The following is a 10,137-nucleotide window of genomic DNA, read 5'->3' as shown; positions in this document are numbered from 1 at the left end:
GTTTGAAAACTATCTTCACATACCCTTCAATTCATGAACATTCTCAAAGCCGCCCTCCAGCTGTGGAATACATGTTGGTGGGTGCAGGGAGCAAAGAGGTGGTGTTGCCCTTGAAGGGGAGTCCGGAATGAGGAGGGACAGGTCAGGGGGTTGCATTCTGAGAGAGTGGGAGACAGAGTAAGAGCTGACTAGTTGCCTCAGGGAAGAAGAAACTAGTTCAGTAACCAGTAGTAGGCCTTCCTCTGCATTGGAAGGAGCAGGGTTGTGACTGGGGCCTGGAGCTGACCGGACCTGGGAAAGAGGGAGTGGCTACAGAAGGTCAAAGGTGTCTCTTGACAGTGGCATTTTCAGATCCTCTCAACCCTCTTTTTTTTTTTAAATGTTGAACTGCTCTAGGGATCAGTCCTTGGTTCATTTAAAGAAGATGTTGGGGGTAGGAGTTTATTTATTTTTGCTGTGTTGGGTCTTCGTTTCTGCGCGAGGGTTTTCTCTAGTTATGGCGAGCCGGGGCCACTCTTCATCGCGGTGCGCGGGCCTCTCACTATTGCGGCCTTTCTCATTGCGAAGCACGGGCTCTAGACGCGCAGGCTCAGTAGTTGTGGCTCACGGGCCTAGTTGCTCCGTGGCATGTGGGATCTTCCCGGGCCAGGGCTCAAACCCGTGTCCCCTGCATCGGCAGGCGGATTCTCAACCACTGTGCCACCAGGGAAGCTCCCTCTCAACCCTCTTTCATTCAGTCTCGGAATCGAAGGCCAAGCCCTAAACCCTGCCTGAGAGGAGGAACTTCTCTGAGGCGATAGATACCTTGGAACCCGGCCCCTTCTCTAAATACAGGTTTGCTGCCTGATAGTTTTATCGGAGCTCACGAGCTCACTTGCTTGCACTGGTGGTAGTAGTTTTCTAGATGGTAAGTGTATTTCTGCAGCACGAGAAGGTCATTGCCTGGACGTTGTTCATAAACCAAGGTTAAAGGTGACCACGGGCGGGCCTCACGGCAGCCACCTTGGAACATCTCGAAATAACAGCGCGTAAGTCAGTATTTAGATTTTGGAGTGAAAAATGGAGAAGAGCACTTTCCTTTGATTGAAACGGGGATGAATAGCTCCCTGAGCCTCCGAGCGAGCGTGGAAGCACGAGGGCGCAGCTCCTTGTACCACTGCTGATGAGATTATGGGAAGAAGGGCTACTAGTAGGTCAAGCACATCGACTTGAGAGGAACTAGTGGGCTCTTAAGTTTTACACATACTTGCTTATCTCATCTGTGCCCTGTGTTTTCATATGTCATGGTTGGAGTTAGAGGCTGAGCCAGTTTCTTAAACTGGGGCTTGAGAGATCATGCTCCTGCCTCTTGTTGTGTAAACCGTGGTGAGTCAGGACTCTGGGTGTATGGGTGTGTGTGTGTGGGTGGGGTGACAATGGTGTTGGTGTGGCTGAATTGTGCCGAGGGAGGTGTCCTGGTCATGAGTAGCAAGACGGAAGGGCCAGGAGCCCAGTGGGGGTGACCCAGGTGCTGGGCAGTACTGCTTCCTAAAACAAAGCCTATTCAGCCCAACCCCCCAAACCTCATGGCCTTGAGACTAAGGCTGGCACTTGGGAGCCCCGCAAACCGCCTGGCCACATTTTTCCACTCTGCCCACCCATCCTCACTTTGTTTTTTTTTAAATGTTATTTTGTATGAGAGCATATTTGATTTACAATGTTGTGTTAGTTTCAGGAGTACAGCAAAGTGAATGAGTTATACATATACATGTATCCATTCTTTTTCAGATTCTTTTCCCATATAGGTTATTACAGAATATTGAGTAGAGTTCCCTGTGCTATACAGTAGGTCCCCATTAGTTATCTATTTTATACATAGTAGTGTGTATTAATCCCAAACTCCTAATTTATACCTCCTCCCACCTTTCCCCTTTGGTAACCATAAGTTTCTTTTCCAAGCCTGACCACCCTCACTTTGGAATCCTTTTTATTCACAGAGGACTCAGCAGATTCCCCTCTTCCAGCAAGCCCCTCAAGATGACTCCCCCCTCCCACTGCATATTCCTTATATTGGAATAGTGCGATGTGAAGCATTGGAGCCCATCTATTTCATTCTGCTGCATACTACAATTAGTTTCCCCCCGTTTCCTCTGTTCAAGCAAAAGAGAAGGGATAGAGAACTAGTTATGTGTCTCCCTCCCTTATGTGTTTTCCATGGAACTTGGCATAATAACCAGATACACGCATTAAAATTAGACTTTATTCAGCATATTTAAGAAGAATATACCAAGGACAGATTAACAGCACCTATTTAAGAAACACAAACATTACTTAATAATATTTAGTTAAACCACAAACATCAATCACTCTGTATTCCCCAAGCAGGAGTCTGTTATTCCTGTCCAGCAAGAACATGCACTGTAACCATTTTAGAAAGGATCCAATTAAAGCCAACCAATATACGAAACCTTGTCCTTGGGCAGAGTCTCCGAGACTACCGACCCGTGTAACAGTGTTGATGTATGAATTTGACTGGGGTGTGAAGGGGTTTCTCTTCTTGCTGGGGAGAGGAGGATTAAGTCCACCCCTTCTGTGCACCTGAAGGTAAGTTGTGCCAGTGGGAACTTGGCCCCAGGATTGTAGTTTGGCAATCCTTTGAAAAGGCACTTTTAAATTACAAATACTTTTTGATAAGGAAAAGGAAAAATTCAAATTCTAAATTTAAAATACTAAAGAAAACTGTTTATTGACTGAATGCATTTTCCTCCTGCTTTCAGTCTCAAAAACAGCACATAAAATTTGGTATTAAAGGCAGTTTTAGAAATTATTCAATATATATAGCTTTCAGCTTTAATATTTTTACTCTTAAAATATAATAAACTCATCTTATAGTTCTCTTTTCTTGTCTGATGCAAATGCCATTGCTATACGATTGTAATTCTCAAACATCTTAGCTGTGACCCCCGGAGGAGTCCCGCTACTTCTTTATCTATTTACCCGTCTATGCTCTCTTATCTCTCAGGCAACCGATCAAAGAAAAAAAAAAACTAAACAGAGCAGCCTTTTTCTGGTTTTTGGTACTGCTCTGGGAGGGCAGGGATGGTCGCAATATAGATCTGCTCAGTGCAAACCCTGCCAGTTCACAGTCAGGTACTGGTTGGATCCTGAGACTACATCATTCTTTCCATCCTGCTAACAGGACTCCAGTAGCCTGTCCTGGGGCCTTTGCTCTTTAAGGATGAAAGGATTGTCTTTTTTGATTTTGCATTCTATACAATGAATGGAAAACAGGCGTAGCAGTGCCAAACATGTTGTGGAGAACTGCCAGCGAGGACTTTGGCCAAGACGATTAAGTCACAGTAATGACCAACTGTACCAGAATAAGTTCTCACCTGTCATATAATATACCAGGGATTTAAGGAATGAAAGGCACCACTTCCCACCACCCCACCTTGGAGCCTCTTATACATCCTGCAGTGTACACTTTAAAAAGAAAACTTTAAACACAAATATACTATGTTCTACTTCAGAAACTGACCAAGGTGTGGGTCACAAATAGAATTCTGCATGCATTTTATTAACTAACTTTACATGTACGTACTACCCAGTTTTGAGGGTGACACTATCTATGGACACATAAATCTAATATCTAGCACCTTATCTCCAAGAACACATATTTTATATACAGTAATAGCTTACATTTAGAAGAATTACTACAGAAAGGAATACACCACTGAAACAGACAAAAATACCAAATTTTTAACATTAAAGTTGTAGCACAGATGAAGGGAGGGGGGAATCCACTCAACTTTGAAGCACCAAACTAAACCCATCTTGTTTTTGCCTGTATTTTAGAACAAGAGAGATCCAGTAACAAATCTTTGGCCATAGCAAACCTCTTGTGAGTGTACAAGTTACTGTGTTTTCCCCTTGGTGTGTATACTTTGAGATATGCAAGCTTTGAGAGGCAGTGATGGGAACATTTGACACCCATTGGTGACCTTCATTTACCTTGAGGATTCTTATTCTACTTACCAAAGAGCAGTGAACTTTAGCTGTGGATTTTAGCTCTCCTAGTTCTTCCTTCAGCCAGTCTTGCTGCTTTTAGCAGAAGACTGCTGTAAGCAAGCTGGGCCTTTGCCGTAGAGGAAGAGATTGTAAGTAACTGGAAAGAATTTATGACAGGAGCCTCTCTTTGACTTTTAGGCTATGATCTGTTCTTTGTGGTTCACTGCTTCTGTCTCCTCATGCCTAAGCTTGGAGGGGCTTTAAGGGGGCCAGGAGCACCTGTCTGGCCCACAGAAAATGAGAGACACACAGATAAGGACTGAGAGGGTTAAAAGCCATGACTGACCAGATTTTCTCTTATCTTGGTAACTGGCTCACGGCCAACTGTTCCTTTAATCTTTTGTCTGCTCTGGGGGAAAAGACATTTTGCTTAGAGAAGCCTCTCCTGACAGCCCGAGGGTTTGTCTTAAAGAGGAATACAATAAAAAAGACATTATGAGGGGAAAACACTTCTTTTGATTTTTTTTCCTCAAAATATGGGGGAAGGCAGTTATGAGGAAAAAATACAGTCCACTAGTTGAAATTGGTACTCTCTGTTTTATCCCAACAACCTCTGTGGGTTTCACCTTGGAGCATTCAAATTACCAGATGATGGCATAATTTTTATCTTCCAAATGGTGTATTTCAGACATTTTTAAGAGCATTTTGGCTAAGTCTAAGAAAGAAAGCCAGTTTAATCTTGTATATTACTCTTCAGGTAGTATGAAAAAAATCTTTTGAAGTAACTTTACCTAGCTTAATTGGTTAATTACATAGAAAATAAGGCAATATCAGGCACCTTACAATTTTATAGGTACATTTTTTTTTAGTGTTTTTCTTTTTTTTGCTGAAATAACTGGACAGTATCTACAGGGTTGAATGTGCTCCCAAAGATATGTTGTAGTGTGTGTTTTTTGGTATGAGGTGCCTACCTCCTCCTATTATAAAATGGCACTTGTCCTTACCTGTTGAATTTGAAGTAGGTATCCCCTCATCTCTAAATTGGATTGGAGGTGGGGAGGAGACAGAAAAATACCTTTAATCCTATTGCTCACTTCGGTCCTTCCCTGCTGCCACGGGCCCCTGGGTCCCTGTGAACCTGTCAGCTCCTGGTGGGCAGGGATGAACAGGGGTGAGTGAGCACACAGAGCTTCAAGCACGGGATGTTCCTGAAGGGCCAGCACAGCGGGGGCAGGGGGAGTGAGGCAGGTGAAGGCAGTGGGCATGATGGCGGGAGGTAGGCAGGGGGGCGGAAGTGTAGAGGACTTCCCGGCAGCTGGTATTTGTGGTGCTGTAAGAAGACAGGCCCTCACAGTCACAGAAGTCACAGAAGCCAGGGGCTCGCTCCTTATTACTGCCTTCCCAAGCTCGTTGAAATTGGTGTGTGAGTCAAAGCACCTGCGACTCCTTGGCAAACTGGAGGCTCTATTATTCTTAACTAAGGAAATCATTAAATTGGAAACCACATCATTTCAAAGTCTGGTTCGTCTGGCTCCTGGACTTTAATGGGATTTTTACTGCGCATATGAAGTGGCCTTGGCAAAAGAATACCTCCTTTAAAAACATTTAGGGAAAGCTATTGCACATGAGGATCTGTGAGGCTAATGATGACTTTTGTGTGTGCTTTCAGATTTTCAAATGAAACAGTATGTGCAGTAAAACCTCATTAAGTTGATAGTGTTTTATTCAAAACAGCATAACTTGAAGCAGTTGCTATCTCCAAGCTAACTAGAGTCCCTATTGTTAATTAAGAAGAACAGGTCAGCAAAGGGAATGCTCTGAATTCAAAGGTCCTCTTTTCCAGTTCCCTATTTTCAAAAGGTTTTCACCTTTGAAAGATCCAATTTGCTATGAGAATAAACAATGACTAAAATAGGGAAAAGAGGAACTTGAAAAAGGAAATCGGTGAGTCTTGGTGCCCTGGAGGATGTTGTGTGTGCCATTACACAAACTTACCACACTCGGACAGGTTCTGCTTCCATTTTGATTTGGGATTTTGGCAAAAAATTTTCTGATACACTTTGAAGGGGTTGAGCTTTAAAAATAAAACAAGAAGTTCAGTTTCAACAAAATATTTGGAGACACTTATGTTTGAAATCCTGTTTCCTACCCAGGTAAGCATTTCTACTCAAAGGACAGGCTATAGCAACCTCAAACTCCTTTGACCATGACAGGTCTTCAAGGCAATACCCCTCCCCGCATAGAAGGATTGGTCACACGGGCCATTTCTTCACCCAGATATCCTCTGAGGACAGGTCGATACAAGAGTTTGGCAATAAATTGGTATCATAAATTTATGACTATTAATTCACTTTATATGTTTTGGTAGAAAAATAAATGATTTGCAAAGGTAAACTTCAGCCCCCATGTCTTGTCTGTACCACAAGTTCCAAATTAACGGGGTTGAAATCGATAAGATTTTCATGGATGTAGTGAACTGATGGGTCAGCTCAATGTTATTTGGGTCTACCCTGCTCCTTTCCTAAACTCTGAACATGGCAATGCCAAATTCCCATGCAGACTTATTCACAGCCCCAATACGCTGCTGTTTACCCCTCCACCTTGAGATGCACATGTTGGAATCTGTCAGGAGGAAGGGATAAAATATAAGTGAGCTTGGCTTTTAAATGAACGAAATTTGAGTTCTAATACGACATGGTCATCACAGAAGAATGAGACTAAACTCTGAATATGGCCATCTTTGTATACAACCACCTGATTAACCATTTTTTTTCAATCAAATACTCCTTCCTCTCCCTCCACCCATATTAACATTGGATTTCTGCTTGAACACATGACTGACCATACAGTTGCTTTAATTTGATCTTCAGGAGGATCAAAAATACCGTTTTGACCATTTTTTGGTTCCATGTCATTTGGTCATGTTGATATGGTCTGTGACCTCAGAAATAAACAAGTATATTCCCACCCAAAGTGATTTCAGGGTTTGGGATTTGAAAACTCTTCCTCTGTATTGACCCTAGGGATAATTTAGATATTATAAAGGTTTTCCCAAAGTGATATATTTCAACAGCAATAATTAGGATAAGTCTGACCTGAACGCTTTGATTTACGATTGTCTGGAATAGGTCAGATGCTTGCCAGGTATTGAGAAACCATTCTGTCATTTCTGACTATACTTCTCTCCCACATCTGCGGAGAGCTTAAAGGCTTTAGAGACAGCCACAGGTGGAAAAGATGCATGGGTGTGCCTGGAGGAAGGAAAACGTTTATCCTGCCTTACTTTCACCCCATGTGGAGATCATATGTTTTGTCTATGATCTCATGGACGCAAAAAAGAGATTTCTAGTGGGCACATCACTCTTGATTGGCAGTGTGAGTTTTGTAGGACTTTGGCCACTCCTAGTTGAATTTCTTTTTTCTTTTTTCCTGGAAATACTGTTTTCCCCGGAAATACTGTTTCCAAATAGACCAAAAAGGCCTATTTGGAAAAGAAAACACAAGTGACTGGCAGAGGAGATTTGGAGGATTCTTATGAGCATCTCAATTTGATCACAAAAGGGAAAATTGGAAAATGGTGGCATGATTTCTGTCCCATTATTATTCAAATAAGAGAAAATAGTTTAGTGTCACCTGACAATTTTTCATTTGCATGAGACAATTTTGGTCTCAGCCTATGCACAAACCCAGGATTTTATAGAAAAAAGTCAACTGTTTAGCCCCACGGATGTGTGTGATTTCTCTATCTTCTCCCTTGGACTATCTTTCCATTTCAAACATGCCCTATTATCCTCTTCCACTTTTCTGGATCCCTTTAGAGGATCTAGAAACCTTCTTGGTTTTTAACTACACAGTGCCCTTAGATTCCATAATAGCCTTTGCACCGGATTCTGGGGGCTCTTCAGTCTAGAATTTGTCTCATATGTTGATCAGTCAGTCAGGTCATGCTTCCTGGGCTCCATGAATGACTTGCTCCATTGCTTTTCTTCCCTTGAACATGGGCTGTAGCCCTTGCCCATGAACTCAGAAGTCCTTAAGTTCACCAGTATCATCTTCCTTTTCCCCCAGAGCAAAAGTTGACACATGGTAGCTCTGGGGAGACAGACAGAATACCAGGCATGGGTCCAAAATGGATAGCCCTTGTTGCTTTAAGAAATTTAGAGCCTAATAACTTTTTTGGGGGGGAAAAATTTCAGTCAGAATCCTCAAGTCCATTCTTTCAGGGGCACACTTTTAAGGGAAGACCCCAGTTCCTACCTCTTCCATATATTTATCTACCTTGTTGTGAGAGGATGTGTGCAGAACCTTTGCCTGGAATGGTATGGGTTGGCATTAATGCAATTGTGGATGGTCCATTTAAGAGAAAGCTGCTCCTGTGTTCTGTGGACAGTTCAAGGTTTACCTTAGAACGAACTTCAAGGCGAAGTGGCAGAATCATGAGAAGGGATGATCTTGCCTTCAGTTCCACCCTCGGTGCCGGCTTCGGTTCCGGGCAGGTCTGGGTGGCTGTCTTCTTTGTGGGGCCTCTCCTTGCAGAAGAACTTCTTCAACATATCCTGGATCTCCTTCTTGATGGTCTTGTGCATGTAGCCATAGATGTAGGGGTGGATGCAGCACTGCAGGAAGAAAAGCCAGATAATTATGGTGATCACCCACTGGGGTACCTTGGTTTGGACATCCACCCACACGGCCAGAACCGCTAGAAAGCAGTAGGGCCCCAGGGACAGCACGTAGGAGAAGATGATGAGGAAGATCACTTTAGCAGCTTTGCACTGGTAGCACCTGGGCAGAGGGGGGTCGCTGGTGCTGTTTCGAAGACTGACTGGGAGACTCTCTGTGATGTTCACCGCCTCGATGTCATCCTCGCTGAAATGGATGTCATCCTCACCAAACTCCATGTCATCTTCACCCAAGTCAATGTTGCACTGGGTGACCTCTAGGCGGCCCTTGTCTGCCTTCTTGCTGCTCTGAATTTTGGTGCTGCCTTCGCCGGCCACCAAGCTGCTTTCTCTGACCTCCTCACTGCCCTTGGCCTCCACGCTCCCCTCACTGGTCTCCACGCTCCCTTCTTTGGCCTTCCTGCTGCCATCCTTGGCTTCCACACTGCTCTCCTTGGCCTTGACCTCACCTTCATCCTGGCCGTGGAACTCGCTCTCACCCTGGAACTCATCCTTTTTGTCTCCCTCTTCATCCTCATTCTCCACATGGTCCTTGGCTCGCACCTCCAAGCTGTGGCTCTTGACGTTGTAGAGCAGAGCGTGCTGCCGGCGGGCTGCACTGAATACCACAGAGTAGCAGGCAATCATGACAATCAGCGGGATGATGACGAAGGACACGACACTGAGAATGGTGTAGCTGGGGCTGGCCCCCCAGATCATGGAGCAGAGGGCATTGCGCTCATCAAAGGCAGCCTGGCCCCAGCCATAGAGTGGGGGTGTGCTCTGCAGGATGGCCACAATCCAGGTGCCGTAGAGGAGCATGTAACCCCGGCGCGGGGTCATCTTGGCCGGGTAGGAGAGAGGGTGGATGATGGACAGGTAGCGATCCACCGACACCACGACGATGGTGTTGACGCTGGCAAAGGCAAACAGATGAGTGAGGCTAACCAGGGCGGTACAGAAGTGGCTGTTGAGGGGCCAGAAAAAGGGCACGGAGGTGGCCACCACCCAGGGGGCCACGAGTGAAATCTGCAGCAGGTCAGTGACGAGGAGGTTAAAGATGAAGCGGTTGGTCACCTGCAGTAGCTGCGGCTTGCGCTGCAGAACGAGCGCCAGCACTATGTTACCCACGAAGGAGGCAGTGAGAAAGATGAGCAGGACGCTCGAGCGGATGATGCCGTGCGCCAGGCTGATGGGCATTTTGGAGAGGGGCACGCACGTGTGGCTGCTGTTGTTTTCGCGCGTGCTGTTGGTGCAGGTGGACGCCATGGCGGCGGCAGGGGCGGGCGGGAGGCAGGTGCAGGCGCGGAGCGGGCACCGGCGGGCGGCGAAGGGGCGCACGGACCACACTCACCGTCTAGGCTGGGGACGAAAGAAACACGCGGGGCTGAGTTAGTCCTCCTGCCGGGGAGGAAGAGGGGCGCTTCCGCGCTGGGCAGCGGCGCTGCAGGACCCCGGCCCCGGGGCCCTCGCGCGGCTCCAGTCCGCGTTC

At 45.6% G+C, this 10,137-nt stretch overlaps 1 protein-coding gene across 1 annotated transcript; it reads right to left on the bottom strand.

The window, feature by feature from the left end:
* Positions 1-8,402: 8,402 nt before the first annotated feature.
* On the bottom strand, positions 8,403-9,914 carry GPR101 (G protein-coupled receptor 101). The gene has a single exon (XM_060088138.1). The coding sequence runs from the start codon at positions 9,912-9,914 to the stop codon at positions 8,403-8,405; it is 1,512 nt and encodes a 503-aa protein (XP_059944121.1).
* Between the last annotated feature and the right edge of the window lie 223 nt (positions 9,915-10,137).

This window comes from Mesoplodon densirostris, chromosome X, assembly GCF_025265405.1.
Source record: "Mesoplodon densirostris isolate mMesDen1 chromosome X, mMesDen1 primary haplotype, whole genome shotgun sequence".
Classification (NCBI taxonomy): domain Eukaryota; kingdom Metazoa; phylum Chordata; class Mammalia; order Artiodactyla; family Ziphiidae; genus Mesoplodon; species Mesoplodon densirostris.
Note: the sequence above shows the minus strand (reverse complement) of the source record. Positions and strands in the feature narration are given on the sequence as shown.

Bases quoted from the DNA above. Each gene is read 5' to 3' on its own strand.
- GPR101 (XM_060088138.1), bottom strand. From the start codon at position 9,914: ATGGCGTCCACCTGCACCAACAGCACGCGCGAAAACAACAGCAGCCAC.